Source organism: Rhipicephalus microplus, chromosome X, assembly GCF_043290135.1.
Source record: "Rhipicephalus microplus isolate Deutch F79 chromosome X, USDA_Rmic, whole genome shotgun sequence".
Lineage (NCBI taxonomy): Eukaryota > Metazoa > Arthropoda > Arachnida > Ixodida > Ixodidae > Rhipicephalus > Rhipicephalus microplus.
In genome coordinates, this window is record NC_134710.1 from 354,597,414 (window position 1) to 354,616,707 (window position 19,294).

Here is a 19,294-nt window from a genome sequence, read left to right on the forward strand (position 1 = left end):
TTTCGATAATTTCGCGCTGCTTCTGCGTATAAGCTCTTTCAGTGACTAAAACATTGCCGAAAAAAAGGGTCGCAACCGCATGTCTTGCCATGAATCGGTAGATTTATTGCATCGCATAACATTTTCCTTTTTTTTTGCATGGATGTACTTGCGATGGCCAGTGGTAAATGCAAGCTGCCCGCTTGCTTATATAATCATGCGAATTTCTCATTAATCTTCATGAGGTTTACTGCTCACGGAAGCTATTCGAAATTTGAGCACCAGATTTATTGTCGAAATGAATGACTGCTCTGTTCTCTCCCTCTTCTTTCTTTTTAATGATTTGTTTTAATGATATGCTGTCGCCTGATCAAAGCACTGACTATTTATTAGATATTAGTGGGGTTAAATGTCGAAGTTACAGGTTCAAATGGTTCATATTTAGAGATAGTGCTGAAACTAACATCAGAACATCAAGGCCAACGTGAAAATCCAATTCTTAAGATTTAATTAAAACTATAATAATGCAATTTTGGGTTGAAAATACAAACAATAACGGTCCTTTATGAAATGCCATCTGATCAGCAGTTGTCGCATATGTCTCTTAAATCAGTTTTCACGTACGTAGTGTATCTTTTATGAGTTACGGGGAGTCCACCGCGGTGGTGTAGCGGTTACAGTGTTCGGCTGCTGACGCAAAGGTCATGGGCCCGGTTCCGGCCGCCTCCACAGCATTTTGATCGAAGCGAAATGCTAGAGACCGGTATACTTTGTGATGTCAGTGCATGTTAAGGAACGCCAGATGGTCGAAATTTCCGGAGTTCTCCACTACAGCTGCTTTTGTGTTCACATCGTCGTTTTGGAACACGAAACCCAAGATGTTCTCACGAGTTAAGCTAAACATTTTTCAAAGTAAACAGGTTCGCAAATAAGCACGATTCCTCAATAGGGAACAGAAGAAAATAAAAGAAGAAGATAGTTTTTGACGAGAGCTGAATTCTGATTTCTAATCTAATAAATGTTCACCATAAGGACACAGCTCCGACAAATGAAAATATCAGCAATGCGAAGCGTATGTTGACACCATCACATGAAGCATTGTACGATACAAATAGTTAATATTTATGATCACCGCACATCGTGTTGGCGACTAGCTTACTGCTATCGTTACTGCGTCGCAAAAAACTTGACATCAATTTGAATCACAGTACTATATGAAAAGCACGCGACTATACTTATGACAATACTTGGCGAAAAAAAAAATTCCGAATATGAGCCTCTTTTTTACAGGAACACGCACAATATAGCGAATTACATATTCGTTGAATCTTATGTTTATCGCTGCGTTGAGATATACAGATATCTTATGAAAAGTTTTGTTCAGCTATTTTCGTCAGTTGAGTTCTGCTTGTATTCTTAACCATGCTAAGGAACAACAAAGTCGAAAATGAATTATTTACCAAAAAGGCCAAGCGAAGCGAACTACACAGGATATTCGCTCTAAGATGAAGCCTTCCGGTCATGCATTAAGAAGCAATAACACACTCGCTGTGAAAACATGATTTTGAGATATATATGTAGGCGGCCTCATAATTTGTTTAAAATAATCTGTCATCGCTCGGCTCAATTGATGCGAGGCACACGAGCTAATGAATCATGCGATTTATGTCCTCAATGATGAGGGCATTTTTCGTGGGTAGTATATGCGATAGTAGTCACGCTGATGAAATCGCGGGAATACGTTGTTGCATGTATCTATCTAATTTTGCAACTATACACTCAGATGCCAATGATGAAGCTACATAGATTGAAAAACAAACAGACAAATGCTGAGAAAAACGTTATTGCAGTCAACGTTTCGCCAAGCGCCCTTGTCTACGTCAAGCAATCTGTTTCTGTCTTGACAAAGGCTGAAGTTTAGGTACCCGTTATAAAAAACTCCAATTAACCAAAATTAATTTGAACTGATATAAATTAATTTTAAAGCGTACCTTATGGTCATATCTCAACTTCGCCGCATGTACCGTCCCCCCATATACATACACACGGAAGCTGTATTTAGCAAAGTTCTGGCGGACCTTGTCTGCTGCCAAAAGGAATCGTAGAACGACCATTTCTGGCGCCCCTCGGCCCTTCCCTCTCACCCCTTCGCCTCAGGCGGCCCTCGTATGTCCCCCACCGATTCCTTTGTCATGGTGTCGCGGTACTCGATAGCGGTGCTTACTGCCACTTGTCGTGACCATTTGTCCTGTGACCTAGAGATCGTGGTGGCACTGTTATCGGTAGTTACCCTTTGTACTCGATACGGGACTGACGCATGTCGTTCATCAAGTGATAGAACAGTGAGAGTTAAAGAAGCGCCAAGGCGCACACAATCATGAGTGTGCACGGCAGCGACGAGAAGCTGCTGCAGTAGAACAAACTGGCGCAGAAGCTGGCTTCACTCGCTTCCACCTGCACAGTAGTGGAGGGGCTCTGTATTTGGAGCTAAAATTTGCATTTGAAATAAGTAAAACTCTTCACTGTATTTACAAAGTAGGTTGTCTGGTACCCATATGGTTGAGACTACGCGTGTATTATGCGCTTGCGAATTCTAAGTTGACCTATTCTATTCTCGTGTGAGGAACAAGAAGGCCTGCTACCTACAAAAACTACTATTGCTCCAAAAGAGAGCTTTGCAGTGCATTCATGGTTACCGCGGCGAATAAAAAGATTTTTCCCCATTGCCACCGTTTCAAAGTTAGCATTTGCTTAAGCGAACCAAGTTTCTCCGTTTCAACGGTTGCAGTATATTAAAGTCAATCAACTACACACTAAAAACTGTCTAATAACGCATACGACTTTCGAGAAAAAATCTACGCGTTCCCTAAAACGTGTACTATGGCAAACTAAAATAAAATAGGGGGTATCTGTGGTTGTGGCTATTAATAAAGCATTGACGAATGTTGGTTTTGATGTTGAGTTAAGATTATTCACAAAGCAAACAGAGACATTTACTGGAAGCTGATTTGTGCAAGTATATTGTATAAAATTGTACTTTTCTATAGCTTTTCATATGTATATGCTGCAAATGCAGCTAACATTGCAATTATATGCTTGCGTTTATTAATGTCATGCTCTACAAGTGAGCCGAGACCTTTGTCAGGCATCCCATTCTAGTCACGGCTTCCCCTTGGGGTTGTTGGGGTTCAACTTCCCAGAACACTTCATATGATTATGAGAGACGCAGTAGTGGAGGGCTCCAGAAATGTCGACCACCTGGGGTTCTTTAACTTGCAGCTAAATCTAAGCACGCGGGCATCAAGCATTTTCACCTCCTTCGGAAATGCGGCCGGGATTCGATCCCGCACCCTGTGGATCAGTAGTAGAGTGCCTTAAGCACTACACCCCCAAGGCGAGTGCCCCTTCGTATGAAAGAAAACTTCACTTGATCATCGTCTCGCTTGCGCGCGTTTCCTCTCTGAATTTTGGCGGCACACAAGTTCCACGAATGGATGTTGCGGCACCCCAACAGCGCGAACGCCATTCGTTAGCTTGAAGTACCGGTCATACTGCGATAATGGAAGGAAAGGCATGCGAGATAGGAGGCGACTGTCGTTGGAAGACAGAGATAGTGCCAATAAGTGCCATTCTTATTTAGAATGCACATTGCAGGACAAGTACTTGTGGACGAGAGTATCACCAGCAGCCAGTTCATTTAAACAAGAATATGTAGCGTCTGTTTCTCGTTTCCCTTCAAAGGGCTGCTTAACTCTGGCATCCTGCTGCATAATGCGTTCATACAAAAATTTTGTAATAGGATGGGTCTAAAAAGTACCTCTCTCTGGATTTATCGTGAGTTAGAGATACTAATGCATTAAAAATTATCCCGGAACAACCCTCGCTACTATGGCATCCGTGATAAGGATATCGTGCTTTGGGCACCTAAAACCCATAAATGAATATTACCAGGATGCAGCTGATAACATAAATACATAAATTGCTGCGCATGCAGCGTGACACCAACTCAAGCCTCGGTTACGAGTGTAATTCTTTATCCTAATGATGCGATGGCGATGAGGATGTAGTGCTGAAATGTTCATGAACATATATGCATTTTATACTCAAAGATTGAAACGCAACATCCTTTTTTGTGTATTTAGTGCTATGCGAAATTGGTCGTGATAACCATTACATGTCGCTACAAATCTGGCGTTAAAGTTCATTTTGTATCAGATGTACCTGTTCAAGAAGAAAATTCCAATTTGACAGGATTTGCACAAGCTGGAAACGAAAGGGTGCCTAGTACGTAACCCTTAATTGTCACGTTTCAATCTGAGAGTATTTGTCGTGAGTGCTAATGAACCTGAATCAGTGCCTGTTAATAATCAAGATTCACCAGAACGCTTGGCTTGGTGTTGGTATAAGGTGTTGAAATAATCAGATGTTGTTATTATAGCTTATTTGATGAATTAAATTCTTCCCTTTCAGCCCGTGTTATAAACAACGTCATATTCGCAGAAAAGTGGTTCACCATGATTGTGGCTGCAGGATTCATAGGCGTCGACACATTCTTCTTCATGAGGTTGGTACTGAGATCACCGATTTGAAATATCAAATTCATGTTACAGTACCAGGCAGATAGTACCTACAGTCGTATCAATATCACTTGAAGTGTCCGCTACGGTGGATAAGTGGCTATGTTACTCGGCTGCCGACCTAAAGGTCACGGGTTCGCTCTCAGTGGTGTCAGTCGCGTGTGCATGAAGGCGAAATGGTAGATAACCAGGTGTTGTTCGACGTCAGTACGCTTTAAAGAACGCCAGATGCTCCGAAGAATTCATATTGTGATTTTGGGACTTAATACACCAGTACGAATATTAATATTATTTGAAGCATGGCATCTGTTCCGAGGGCCCACGATGAGGCGGTCGGGCTTGGCCTAACTGTCCCAACGTGATAGCGGCCCGCTGCGCGTTGAGTCATGCACCTCAGCAATTCAAATAAATTGTCGCATTCTTCAATCTATGGGGTCCCTGATGGAAGAGCACATCATGAAGACTCTGCTGGTGGTGACACAGCCGTAATAGTGAGTGTGGAATACTATTTTTTCCCACTTGGCCTGAGTCAATTGATCAATCCTTTTCCTCAGATTATTCATAGCTTAGGTATCGCTTCGGTGGTCTTGATGCCTTCGGCAGTATACAAATGGTTCGTGGCCAGCTTCAAGCTTGCAATAAATTCACGTGCTATGTGACGCCAGCAGGCCGAAAAAATAATGTCAACCACTCCCCGTCATAGCTGCGGGCGACACTGGCTAACACTCTCAAGATTATACAAACATAAGTAGCTAATACATTGGATGTGAAATCAACAACTGCTGCAGCGCAATCGGCAGTGCCTTATCCAAAGATTGCAGGCTCCGTCTTTCAACTTCAATTCAGTACTGATTAAATACCATCTGAAAAGCCCCCTGGGAAAAAAGCCGTCACAGCAGCTTGACGAAGGCCCAAGGTCCCCATACATGGCAATAACATATATACCTGTGTTTACCTGCGGCAGGTTGATATTTCATCTACTTTAATTCCTTTCTATTTATGTCGCAACTCTTATATTACAGTCATGTCTCCTCTACATTCCTTAGTTTCATTGTCTGAAAAAATTCTCTTTGAGACGCCTGAATAATTTCAAGAAGAATGACATGGTCAGTTGTGTGGTTGATCTTTTGGCATAATATGGTTACTGATCTGCAGGTCGGGTAAGAGTGACGTAGCGTTCTGGGAGAGTACCGAAAGCACCGGCCCCTGCGTGTGCCTTTTGCAGTGTGGTTTCGTGCCGTGCCTATGCTGAGTCTGAACCACGGGCTTTCATGCGCGTGGGAAGAAAACAGAAAGCGAGGATTCTCGGTGGCGCGCTACCGTTCTTTTTTTTTCGTCCAGTTTCCGATCAAGCCATTTGAAGACAATTTCATTTGAGTAACGTACAGTGGCATGGAGCTTACGCATCTCGAAGTGGTGTCGTAAAGCTGGAGCAGCAAGAGAATGAAAAAATATATATGTTTAAGTGGCATCAGCATGGCCTTGGGGTCTTCAGTCTAAGAACATTATTGTGGCAACCTTGCGTACGTAAAAACGCACAAAATGAACACGCGAAATGAAAAAAGTACAACAACCTTGATTGCAGAGATAACCAGGCAATAGCACCGCACAAGTAAGACGTAATAGTAATGAAAAATGTAGATTGCACACGCAGTCACTTGAAATATTTACGTTCAGTTACCACACCAATATGTCCTTCTTACTCATGGTCTCTAGTGTTTTTCAGCCACACGCATACGCTCTTATTCGAACATTGATTAGCCTCGACTAGGACTTTATTGCAGAATTATTAAGAAGGCGCAAAGAAAACAAAAAATTATGCAGACAGCTTTGCCTTTTGTTAACCTTTTTCACTTTTGAAGTAGCATACAGCAACAAGGTTCACCACGCATCAATCTTGTGTTATATTTTGCACTAAATGCAGACATTTGTAATAAAATCAATGGCAGGTAAACCAAGTTTGTTGCACGCGCTTGACTATAAGGCGTAATATAAAACATTGTTTATATGCAGCTGCATATAATAAATTAAATACATAACAGCCCGCATACTAGCTGTTAAAGTTAATATCTGCCCGCACAAAGATACTGTAGGCAATTGTCACATACGAAGCGGTTATTTCCGTTGCTTTTAATAATTATTCAATTATAAAGATATGTTATCGGTATCTAGCCTGAAGAAATGTAACAACCCATAACATATACAGATTATAAACATAAGGAGACTGGACAATTCGGAGCCAGCTTGAGTCACAGGTTGTCATCCTTGTTTATGTCAACAGAGATACCCATATACACCATTATGAAGCGCTTGCGCAAGGTGTGTGCATTGATTTACCGTACGAAATGAAAATGTACGAAAAACCTCATTCTCACTAAAAGAGGCTGAACTCAGACATTCTAAAGATACGCCATGGTTAGCGTTCACGGGGTTCAAAGATATTACAAAAAAGTCACAGCTTTGCTGCAAAGTCGAAGCAACGAACGCAATAGCAACATATTGGAAGGTCACACGCCGAATTGCAATCTGGTAGAAACGTGCTCCCCGTTTCTCTCCCACAAATAACGCACGAAACGTACTCACAGGTACAGAAGACCGCGAATAAGTGTCTCAGCTGTTATTTCGCTGTGTCTGAAAAGCCCGCCCTTTTCGAGAACGGAGACTGTGCAACGAATCCAGTGGCCTTTGGGCGCCCCGTAACTACGACAGAATTGCTTCAGTGCAAGCCTAACTCCAGCCAAGAAATAAGATTCTCCCCACCGGGAGATAAGGGCGCGCGAGAGACCGTCCACTCCCCTCCTCTCCGCAGGCCAAAGTACGCGTGAGAAATGAGAGCTGCAGCACGCTCATTGCGCCATCTAGCTGATAATGCTGAAACCACGATAGTCCCCCCTCCCCCGAGATTCGCGCCAACAGCGGTAAGTGGTAGATATAAATAGCTTGCCGTTTGAACGTTGAAGAAGGTGCCTCTCAGTAACTCAGTAGTTAACGCCTCACATTCACGACGTGGAGGTCCTACGTTCGATCCCACGAGCCGGAGTCTTCTTTCTGTAGTTTTTCCTTTCTTGCATTTTCATATGTATAGACATATCATCATAAGCCTGACTACGTCCACTGAGAGACAAAGGCCTGTCCCATGTTCCGCCAGTTAACCCGGTCCTGTGCTTGCTGCTGCCAATTTATACCCGCAAACTTCTTAATCTCATCTGCCCACCTAATCTTCTGTCTCCCCCTAACCCGCTTCCCTTCTCTGGGAATCCAGTCAGTTACCCTTAATGACCTGAGGTTATCCTGTCTACGCGCTACATGCCCTGCCCATGTCCATTTCTTCTTCTTGATTTCAGCTATGATATCCTTAACCCCCGCTTGTTCCCTAATCCACTCTGCTCTCTTCTTGTCTCTTAAGGTTACACCTACCATTTTTCTTTCCATTGCTCGCTGCGTCGTCCTCAATTTAAGCTGAACCCTCTTTGTAAGTCTCCAGGTTTCTGCTCCGTAGCTAAGTACCGGCGAGATACAGCTGTTATATACCTTCCTCTTGAGAGATAGCGGCAATCTACCTGTCATAATTTGAGAGTGCTTGCCGAATGTGCTCCCCCCCATTCTTATCCTTCTAGTTACTTCAATCTCGTGGTTCGGCTCCGCGGTTATTACCTGCCCGAAGTAGACATAGTCTTTTACAACTTCAAGTGCACTATTACCTATCTCGAAGCACTGCTCCTTGCCGAGATTGTTGTACATTACTTTCGTTTTCTGCAGATTAATTTTAAGGCCCACCTTTCTGCTCTCCTTGTCTAACTCCGTAATCATGAGTTACAATTCGTCCCCTGAGTTACTCAGCAATGCAATGTCATCGGTGAAGCGCAGGTTACTAAGGTATTCTGCATTGACTCTTATCCCTAACCGTTCCGATTCTAGGCTTCTGAAAACCTCCTGTAAGCACGCGGTAAATAGCATTAGGGAAATTGTGTCCCCCTGTCTTACACCCTTCTTGATTGGTATTCTGTTGCTTTCTTTATGGTAGCAGTTGATCCCCTGTAGATTTCTTCCAGAATGTTTATATATACTTTATCTACGCCCTGATTCCGCAGTGTTTGCATGACGGCTGATATTTCTACTGAATCAAACGCCTTCTCGTAATCTATGAAGGCTATGTAGAGTGGTTGGTTATACTCTGAGCATTTCTCTATTACCTGATTGATAGTATGAATGTGGTCAATTGTTGAGTAGCCTGTTCGAAATCCTACTTGTTCCTTTGGTTCATTGAATTATAATGTTTTCTTTCCTCTGTTAGCAATTACCCCTGTAAATAGCTTGTATACTACAGAGAGCAAGCTGATCGGCCTGTAATTCTTCAAGTCCTTGTCATCTCCTTTCTTATGTATTAAGATGATGTTAGCGTTCTTCCAAGACTCTGGTACTCTTCCCGTCAGGAGACACCTCGTAAACAGGGTGGCTAGTTTTTCTAACACAATCTGTCCTCCATCTTTCAGCAGATCTGATGTTACCTGATTCTCACCAGCAGCAGCAGCGTATAGACATATACGGCCCATGAAATTAACGCCCACGTCGCCGCCAACGCCAACGGCGAAATCCAGCCGAGAGGGTCCTTATAATTGCTGTCTCAATAAAAAAGATGGAAATAAGTGATTTCATAAAGTGCAATTATTTTCGTGGCTATTGGGCGATTGGGTGCGTGCTAATTAGACGCCCGACCTTCAATGCCCGCTTTTCTTTTTGCTGAGCTCAATAACCTCTATTGCACTATCATGAGGAAGCTCCGGAACACTAAAACAGTGTGAAGAGGCTTTCTAGATCTCTAATAAATACAGGTGCCAGATTGCATAAGTAACAACTCATGATTACTGATGTCCCGTCTTATTTGCCTGTTGCAGTGGATTTCTTCTAGCGTATGTCGTCGCGAAACAGAAGCGAAGTGGACCAGTTCTTTTCATCATTGCCGTTGTGCGACGGTACATAAGGTAAGAAATAAGCCGGCCACAAGGCTTACGTGTGGGTCTTAATACTCCGTACAAACGCGATCTCCAGGACGATGGTGCCTCCGTTCTTCATCATCATGTGCATGTATATGCTTCCGGCGATCACGTCGGGACCCGATGCCAAGGCTTACTTTGACAAGTTTTATCGCGAGGTGAAGGAGCACTGGAAGACCCTTCTTCTGCAAGTGGACAACTACAACCACGAGTATGACGGCAGTGGAAGATTGGTGAGCGTCTTAGCCTACTATTTCTAGTGTCTATTTTCATGGGAGAAGTTTTATTCTTGTTTTTCTTAATTTACCGAACATTGCCAGTGTTATTTTTCTTTCATAAATGCACATAAACGAGATTAACTACACATGTACAGTGATCGTACAATGGTCAAGTCTTAATTATCCTGTACAGACGTGGTATTGTAGATGGGTTCGTTGACTCATCATCGCAGGTAAAGAGCTCTTCAATATCGAAGATTTCCAACAGCGAACCTCAAGTGACGACGGAAAAAAGGGGCTTGAGATAAATAGCAACATTTTATCTTTGATGCGCTATCCTTTGTGTTGCGATTGTCTGCGAGCCTGGTGAACATTTCTTCGGACAGCCGTCTTGTGCGTTACAGAAATGAACAATAAGTAAACATGATCATACAAGCTCTTGAAAACAGTCGACATGCATATCTTTCTCAGGTTTTAGATTTTGTTCTTTGTGAGGGCTGTAGATACAAGAACCAACTTCTGGCGTTTTTTTCTTGTTTGTTGAATGAAGTGAAACCTTTTTACCTAATGCAATGGTATCAGTCGTGGGTTTGCTTGTTTACTCCCAGCTGTATGTTCGTTTGTGTGCATTCTTTCCCCTCTATAAGACTTACCTCCGTATTCACAAACCTAACTCAACCTTATCCATATGACTTTAGTCAACCTTACCAATAGGTTCACCCTTAACGCGTTTAAAGAACCTACCTTGTACTTATCGTGGAACTTTCCGCGTACCTAAGTAAGACTCTGTAAAGGTAGCCGATGACCTACCCTTAAGGCTTTTTAAAAAAAACTTGACGGGGGACGAAAACTCTGCGTATTCCGTCTATTATGTGTACCGCAAAGAAGAAATTTCGAACTGCACAGCGTACGCGTACACGTCACCGCCGCGGCGAGTCCTCAACAATCGACGGAAGCTGGTTGAAACATACGATAAGCATAAATTTTTGTGCCGCCCTCGCTTCACACAAAGAGCCGCAAAGAATGTGCTCGCTGTGCTGTTTCTGCAGAAAACTATTGATGGTCGTGGGTTTGTTGTGCCCCGTCTCATGCACCTGCCCATCGCATCGCGCTTCTATAGAATAGGTGACCGGTAATACGGGCAATCACAGGGAACTGTGGGATGTGACGGCTTCCAGTTTGATGCACCACGCGGGATAGCAGCGGCATAGAGTTTCTCAAAATAACTAGAGGGCACTCTGGCGCTACGATCGTTCAGCGACCATGGGAATGATGGGTAGTACACACATTTGCCTAGTCTTCGTACTTGCGGGTGGCGAATCGTACTTGCGCCTTCGCTTATTGCTGTGTTTCGATTTTGTTTTGAAAGAAAGATTCAACCCTTTTGAACTTTGTGACCCAATTTGGAAAGGTAATTCAAAAAAATAGGGTGGTGAAGCGCAATTGCTGAACATTTGCTAATTTTCGTTTCGCGAGAAAACAGCTTCAAGCCACACGAACACACACGGAGCCAAGAGCAGGCCAGAAGTATGAAATTTAGACAAATGTGTGTTTTACCCATCATTCCCATATTCGCATAGGCGCTGTGCATTGCAGCTCCCATAGACACTGGCGCCAGAGTTCCCTATAGTGTATATTGGGAAACTCTATGAGCAGCGGCACGCGCACATATTTGTACCGCTCTGTTGAAAAAAAAGACACCTATCAGCGCGAAGTCAGTGCTTTAAAAGTTGGTTTTTTGTTTTCACTAACCGTGACTGTGACGACTACAAGCTACGAAAGCCATGAACTGTAAAAAAATTTTTATCGCACTGAAATGATCTCCAATGCTTTTACGCTGCTCGGAGATACTGTCAGTTCGACTAGCAGATCAGTCGATACAGGAAACAGTTTTCATTGTATGATACGTTACTGCAGATAAAAACTCATAATATTAAAGACCTCAGGGGATGGCGATGACTGTAGCAGTGTGCTAAGAGTTCATTTCGGGATTGCTGTTTTGGCCCCAACCTCAGCCGATCGGCATGAAGAGCAGCACTTACTGAGCGCATTCAGATATCTTTTTTTTCTCGCCTTTTGCTCTCTATAAGATGAATTTTCTAGTCGAAGCCAGATGCTTATTTAAACGCTAATCTTGATCAAGTTGTGTGGCACGGCGGCACACAGACAACACCGTCAGACATAGATGGCGCCGAATAATCTAAACCCTGCGCCGTTTGTTTAACGCACTTCTTCCTTTGAGTGCCATCCTGGCGCACACTTTGACTAAGATAAACGCAAATGCACTCGTCCAGCGCTTCGTGTAAACTTACTCTTGAGTGAAGCTTTTGCATTTTTTTTCATATATGTGACTCCAATGGCCGGTGCCCATCTCGTATGGCAGGTAGATTCCACCCGCGTGTCCCCATAATATTTTTGCTAGGCGCGTCTGCACGCCAATTTATTTCTGAATATGTTATTCGTAGCCAATTCATGCGTAAGCTTTTTTAGTGTGGAGTACACATGTACCTGTGATAAAATGGTCTTCGCACAATCTGGATTACACGTTCTGTACTTAAAGGCTACCTGTCGCTGTGGCTCTTCACATCCGCGGCCCACCTCAATTTTCTTTCTTGTTTCATGGAAATGGAGACATGCGTTTGCCTTTCACGCTCAAGTTAGAGCAGCCAACGGCTCAACTACTGACCATGGTTTATCAGGACGAAGATAAAGGGGCGACCGCGCCCATGAATCCCGAATAATCTGAGGCTTGCGGCGAAGTGGGTCACCGTCGTCTACTCTTCTCGAACAGGAAGCTGGTAGCAGACGGTGTATCCCCCAATTCCTCGCTCTTTTACTGGTCACCTATTTTCACGTTTCAACTGTGGAGCGAACACCTTGTCACTGGTTCGTAGCCGCCCGTGTCACGAATATACAGCCCAGCGGATACCTGCTTTGGTTGCAAAAACAGTTTTTCCCGTAACGCTAAGGCTTTTCGAGGCGGCACAAACACATTTCTTGTTGTTTGGTCGGCGGTTCATGCATGCGCATTGTGTCGGCTGTATATTTTTATCGCGAGGTGCTTCCACGTTTTTTTGTTTTCTCTGAAGGCACAGAGTGTCAGTTCTGGTACTTGTTTAGAAAATGCGTCAGGACGCAGCCACTTCGTCGGTGATGTTCTCTTCAGTGCACCATTACACACAATTATTGCAACTCTGTAAAAGAAAAGCTGTGAAACTGCTCAAACTATCAAATAAGCCTAGTGAAATTTAAAAAAAATGAAAGAAAAACAGCAAACGCCGAAGCGAGCAGGATATCACCACCAAACAGCAAAAAGTTGCAAGACGTCAAAATTACAAAAGTGTCCTGAGCGCCTAACGACCAACGTTTCTAGAACTAGGGAAGTTGCAAAACTGGGCGATGTTGCACGGCACCACCGTTGCCAGCGACAAATGTGGCACTGCTGTCGCATCCGGATTCACTCACTGCATGCTCTCTAATAACACTCCCGTAACCTCCGTTGGTTGTGCATGTTGTAGTGGGTCGCTATCTGTAGAGGCTTCTTTCTGCGTGCACAGTTTTGTGCTTCAGCGTGCCATGTTTTGCTGTTGCCTGTTTTCATCATGCCCACATGCTGCGTTCTCGGCTGTACTAGTGGCTACAGGAAATGAGAGGCAGCACTGTTACAATGTTGGTTCAAATGCAGTGCCCCCACGCAGCGCTGATAGTTGTGTTGAGCTGTGCAAGCCTGGCACTGCAGCGGGGGTGGCCGTTTTGGGAAACAATAAACGACAGTTCGTTCTGGGCTAAGGTCTCAACATGTTGTCGTGTTCTTCGCGGCTTGATGGCCTACTGTTCACGGTAGTCACTACCGCCTGGCCATCAGTTAATCTACACATGTAACAACTGGCGACGAGGATGAAAGGAAGTTTCATGTAAGTCTTCATTCCCGCAGCTCTCTGCCATCTGTTCACTATGCCGAGTTTCAGCAACCTCGAGCCATTCGAGGGGGGAGAAGACGACTGGCCCTGTTACGTGGACCGGCTCAAAGCAATTTTTTTGGCGAATGATGTCGCCCCAGACAAGCGTACTGCCTTGGTCATCAGCTGCTGCGGGCAGAAAACGCATGCCTTGCTCCGCAATTTGGTCAAGCCTGCCAAGCCCAGTGACAAGAATCTGGACGAGATTCTTCAAGTACTTGGAAGCCATTATTGTCCGAAGCCCTCTGCCGTCGTGCAGCGTTTTTGTTTCAACTCGCGCGTTCGCGCGGAAGGGGAATCAGTCAGCAATTTTATCGCAGCACTAAAAAGCCTGTCCGAGCACTGCAGCTTCAGGGCTGAACTCGACAACATGCTCCACGACCGCGTCGTGTGTGGCATAAACAACGTGGATGTCCAAACAAGACTTCTGGAAAAACCAGACCTCACCTTCGACGATGCTGTGCAGACCGCCCTGGCAATGGAAGCCGCAAAAAAGGACGTAGGTGAGATAGCGCAAGCGAACACAAGCAGCGCCTTCTCGACTCACCGTCTCTCGTCAGGTTCTGGGGGATTCACCTGCTACCACTGTGGGGACGGACATCTTGCATCAAAATGCAAGCATGTGAAGACAATATGCAATTACTGCCACAAACGAGGTCATTTGGCGAAGGTGTGTAATTCGCGACGAAGGTACAGCCAAGCCCAAAGCAACAGCCCCACCAAAGCACGTTTGTTCTCGGCTTGCAGTTCACCGTCGTCGAGTAACCGTCATCGTGTTAATACGGTACGCAAGCAGGATGCCGCTACCACATCATCTTACGAAGTTTTTGACATGTGGCTGTTCGACTACGCCACGCCGCCTCCGCCTTTCACCGTCACTGTGGACGTTTGCGGCAAGCCACTCCACATGAAAGTGGACACGGGGGCAAGTGTCTCTGCCATGGCCAAGTCACGTCTTCTTAAGCTTTTGCCTTCGGTTCCTGTGCAGCCGTCACAAGTGCTTCTGCGAAGCTATTCTGGGGAACTAAAAAAGGTTCAGGGCGAAGCTTACGTCAGTGTGAAGTTTCATAGCAGGGAGGCCGACCTACCTATTTTTCTGACCGGAGACGGATCACCCACTCTTCTTGGACGCAACTGGATGCGTGAGCTGGACATTGGCGTCTCCGATGTTGAAGTGAACATCCACGCACTTTCCGACGTCAAACACCTAATTCAAGACTACGTCGAAGTGTTTGAAGAAGGCCTGGGTACATTCAAGGGTGCTAAAGCTTCTCTACATGTTCCTTCAGATGCTCCGCGTCGGTTCGTCAAGCCACGTCCACTGCCGTACGCCTAGACAGATGGAGTAACTCAAGAAATCCGTAGAATAAGAAGAGATTCCATTCTTGTTCCAGTCAAGACAGCAAAGTGGGCTTCACCTATTGTTCCTGTGACCAAAAGGGATGGACGCATCAGAATCTGTGGAGACTTTGGTGTCACCATTAAACCAGTGGTAACAGTGGAGCCGTACCCCATTCCAAGGATCGAGGACCTGTGGACTGTTCTTGCTGGAGGTGAGAAATTCACAAAACTGGATTTGAGAGATGTGTACCAGCAAGTTGTCCTTGACGAGGCCTCTAGGGAGTATGTCACAATTTCGACGCATATGGGGTTATCTCAGTACACCCGGTTGCTTTTTGGAGTCTCATCGGCTCCTGCCATATTTCAGTGCGAGAGGGAGAACTTGTTCAAGGGACTGCCCCATGTAGCAGTCTATTTTAACGATATCCTTGTGACTGGCGCAAATGATGCGGAGCACCTTCGCAACCTTCGTGCTGTAATTAGCAAACTTCAGGAATCAGGCCTCATGCTGAAACTTGAAAAATGCCATTTCTTCGTGCCGCAAGTTGAGTATCTCAGGCACATCATGAGCAAGGAAGGCCTTTCTCCGAATTCTGACAAGATAGAAGCCATTCTGCATGCTCCCGTGCCTCAGGATGTCAAGAAACCTCAGAGTTTCTTGGGACTTGTAAACTTTTACAGGCGCTTCTTACCCAGTCTTTCATCACTCATTCGTCCACTGCACTACTTCTTTGTGAAGGGAGGAAGAGGGAGTGGAGACATGAACAACAAAATGCATTCAATGCCTGCAAGCACTTGGTGACATCACCTCCAGTTCTCGTGCATTTCAACCCTGTCAGGCCTGTTTGCCTCAGCTGTGACGCATTGCCTTATGGTATAGGTGCAGTTCTGGCGCACAAAGATGCTGATGGCGGAGAACATCCCATTGGTTTTGCCTCGAGGAGCTTGTCAAAAGCAGAACAAAACTACAGTCAACTCGACAAGGAGGCACTGGCTTTAGTGTTTGGTGTGCATCGGTTCCACCAGTACTTGTGGGGCATCTCATTCGAAGCACACACTGACCACAAGCCACTTCTTGGACTGCTGGGTGCCAACAATCCCGTTTCCGTGCAAGCTTCGCATCGAGTGGTCAGGTGGGCTCTGAAGCTGTCTGCTTACAAGTACGAACTTGTATACAAGCCTGGCAAAGAGCTCGGCCACGCTGATGGTCTTAGTAGACTGCCTCTCCCAACTGACACTACTGCATTACCACGACCTGCTGAAATCTTCTTGCTAGAGGAGGCATATCCGAGACTCCTTTCACCAGGTGTTGTGGCCCAAGCCACACGAAATGACCCACTTCTGGGCCATGTTGTTCTTGCCGTTCTGAAAAGAGAAAGCCTCCCAGTAGGACCAGAGCTGAACCGTTTTAATTTCATAAGCTCAGATTTCAGTCTCTATGAGGGTTGCCTACTCTGGGGATCAAGAGTAGTGATCTCAAAGTCATTTCAGGCCCAAGTTCTTGGTGTTCTTCATGCCAGCCACCCGGGTATCGAGAAGAGCAAGATCATTGCCAGGAGGCTTGTTTGGTGGCCAGGCATTGACAATCATATTGCCAACAGCGTGAAGAGCAGCGCTACGTGCCAGACTCAACATCGAGCTGCACAGCCGGATCATCAGACGCCGTGGCCTTTTCCACAGCGACCCCGGTCAAGGCTTCACATTGATTTTGGGGGACCATTTCTAGGTCACACATTCTTGGTTATTGTGGATGCGTTCTCAAAGTGTATAGAAGTCTTTCCTGTGTCTTTCACATCAGCAGAAGCTACCATTTCTGCATTGAGAATTGCATTCACTCAGCATGGCCTGCCTGATGTCATAGTTTCAGACAACGGTCCTGCCTTCACCAGTGCCCAGTACCTTGAGTTCTTTCCTCGAAATGGAATACGCCGCATGCTTGTACCGCCGTATCACCCTGCCTCAAATGGTGCAGCTGAAAGAGTTGTACAAACTGTGAAGAACAAACTCAAGAAGTCTGGTTCTGGAAAATTCCAAACGCAGATTTCCAGGTTTCTGTCCCACTATAGGACCACACCTAATGAAGTGACAGGTCGGCCACCGTGTGAACTCTTGACAGGAAGAATGTTCAAGACTCCGTTGGATATTTTCAGACCAAGTCTGCAGGCATCTCTATTCCTAAAACAACTCAAGCAGAAGTTGTATGCTGACAGAGGGTCCCGGCAGGCTCCATCACTGCAGCCAGGTGATGATGTGTACGCGCGATACTTTCGCAGGGGCACACCCTGGGTGTCTGCCAGTGTCGTGGACGTCACTTTATTATCAGCCAGTGTCTGTTTTGAAGATGGCACCTTGGGAATTCGACACAGCGACCACTTTCGCCTTCTTCAGACAGAAACATTGGCCTCTCCTGAAACGGCTATCGCTGCAGCTCCACCACAGTTGGAGCCGCCGCTTCATCATGCGCCAGCTGTTCCAGGAGTGACTCATCAGGTACAGCTACCTGGAACCAGCTTCTCGAGGAGTAGCTGTGACACGGAGAGTGACGGGACTGCGCTCAACAGTGGTGTGCATGTGAACAGTGACTGTCGTGCCTACGCCTAGCTCGCCGAAGTTGCGACGTGGCACAAGAACTAGGAAACCGGTGAATAGGTACTCCCCGTAGTCTTCCTCCTAGGAGGGGAGGAGTGTTACAATGTTGGTTCAAATGCAGCGCCCCCACGCGGCGCTGATAGTTGTGTTGAGCTGTGCAAGCCTGGCACAGCGGCGGGGGTGGCCGTTTTGGGAAACAATAAACCACAGTTCTTTCTGGGCTAAGGTCTCAACATGTTCTCGTGTTCCTCGCGGGCCTGATGGCCTACTGTTCACGGTAGTCACTACCGCCTGGCCATCAGTTAATCTACACATTTAACAGCCATGACATTTCTTTTGTGCCCCGCGTGTACCTGAGTAGCGAGAGGCATGGGACTACGCTATTGCTCATGAGGGTAAGAATCTACTCAACACATCGCGTGTGTGTGATATGCACTTTTCATGAGGAAGACATCTTGAAGACTTTCGGTAACGTCATCAATGGTAAGAAAGTAGAAATCACCAGAGGAATGTGGGACTTTGTCGAAGGATGCGTTCCACGGATGTTCCCAAATTTGCCCGCTTACCTTTCAAAACCAGTGACAAAAAGCAAAAGCTGCCTGATAGGAGTGGAGTACTTTCCAGAATATGATCAGCGAAAAACAATAGACTATCTTCGAGAACTGAGGTCGAAGACAGTGAAATAAGTCCCGACATGCCGTCAACGAGTGGCGTCATTTCACTTCGAGACATAGAAAACGTTTCTTTGCCTGCTGCATGCTGGGGGAAAGTTGTTGAGAATGGCGAGACAGGACGTCTTGTAGTATTTCTAGTGCTGAAAGAAGAAAAAAAAGAGCGCATTGTGGAGAAATGCGTAGTCATCGCAGAAGATGTTACAGTCACCATTAGGAGCCGTCACTATCACTTAGCCAAGTCGCCCGGCATTGCAGATACCATCACCACATTGGCAGAACTTCTGGAGGACGTAAAAAAGCTGGAAGTGTGTTCATCCAAATGCGTCGACAGGCAGCCTCGTGAGTAATGACTACGAAGCGCTCACCGATACCTCAAAGTACGGTCTCTGCTCGAAGCTTTGGCTTCAGCTGTGTTGACACGTTTTATAAGAGGAACTCAAAAAGAAGCAGAAAAAAAGACATGCACAAGGAAAGGGGCGCATGCGCAACTTTTCGACGGTTCAAGCTGCTAAGGAATGTGACCGACATGACAAAAAAAGCCGCATGACTACACAACCATAGAAAAGCAACAAAATTGCGCCACATACTTGTAATTTATTTTAAGGCTCGAAAAACATGGTCACAAGAGAAGATACAAGACATCGTGATTGGATTTTTCGCGCCTAAAAATAAATTGTGAACGTACACCAACTAGCAACAAACAGACAGAGTCGTATGTTATGCTATATATATCAAGCATCGTTTTTCTTGGGTAGTTCAGAAAGCCATAATTACTGTATTTGCCTTACACCACTAAATATTACGCAGTATTAGGTTTCTGCGGCAGCACAACTCCCGATAATATATATTTGGCAAAGATCTTTCAGAACGGCCGCCACAGCATCTTGCCACGACGACAACGAGTTTTCGTCTGCTAGCGGAGGCTTGTTGCGCCGCCAGCGCCACCAAAGCGGAAGCTGTCCC

The 19,294-nt window shown here is 45.4% G+C and overlaps 1 protein-coding gene across 1 annotated transcript in view; it reads left to right on the forward strand.

Moving 5' to 3' along the window:
- The window catches only part of LOC119161143 (nose resistant to fluoxetine protein 6), a 139,167-nt gene that overhangs the window by 70,243 nt on the left and 49,630 nt on the right, over positions 1–19,294 (forward strand). Inside the window, exons 7-9 of the mRNA XM_037413495.2 lie at positions 4,450–4,543; positions 9,452–9,538; positions 9,606–9,783. Coding sequence (XP_037269392.1) covers positions 4,450–4,543; positions 9,452–9,538; positions 9,606–9,783 — 359 coding nt within the window. The remainder of the gene's footprint in view (positions 1–4,449; positions 4,544–9,451; positions 9,539–9,605; positions 9,784–19,294) is intronic.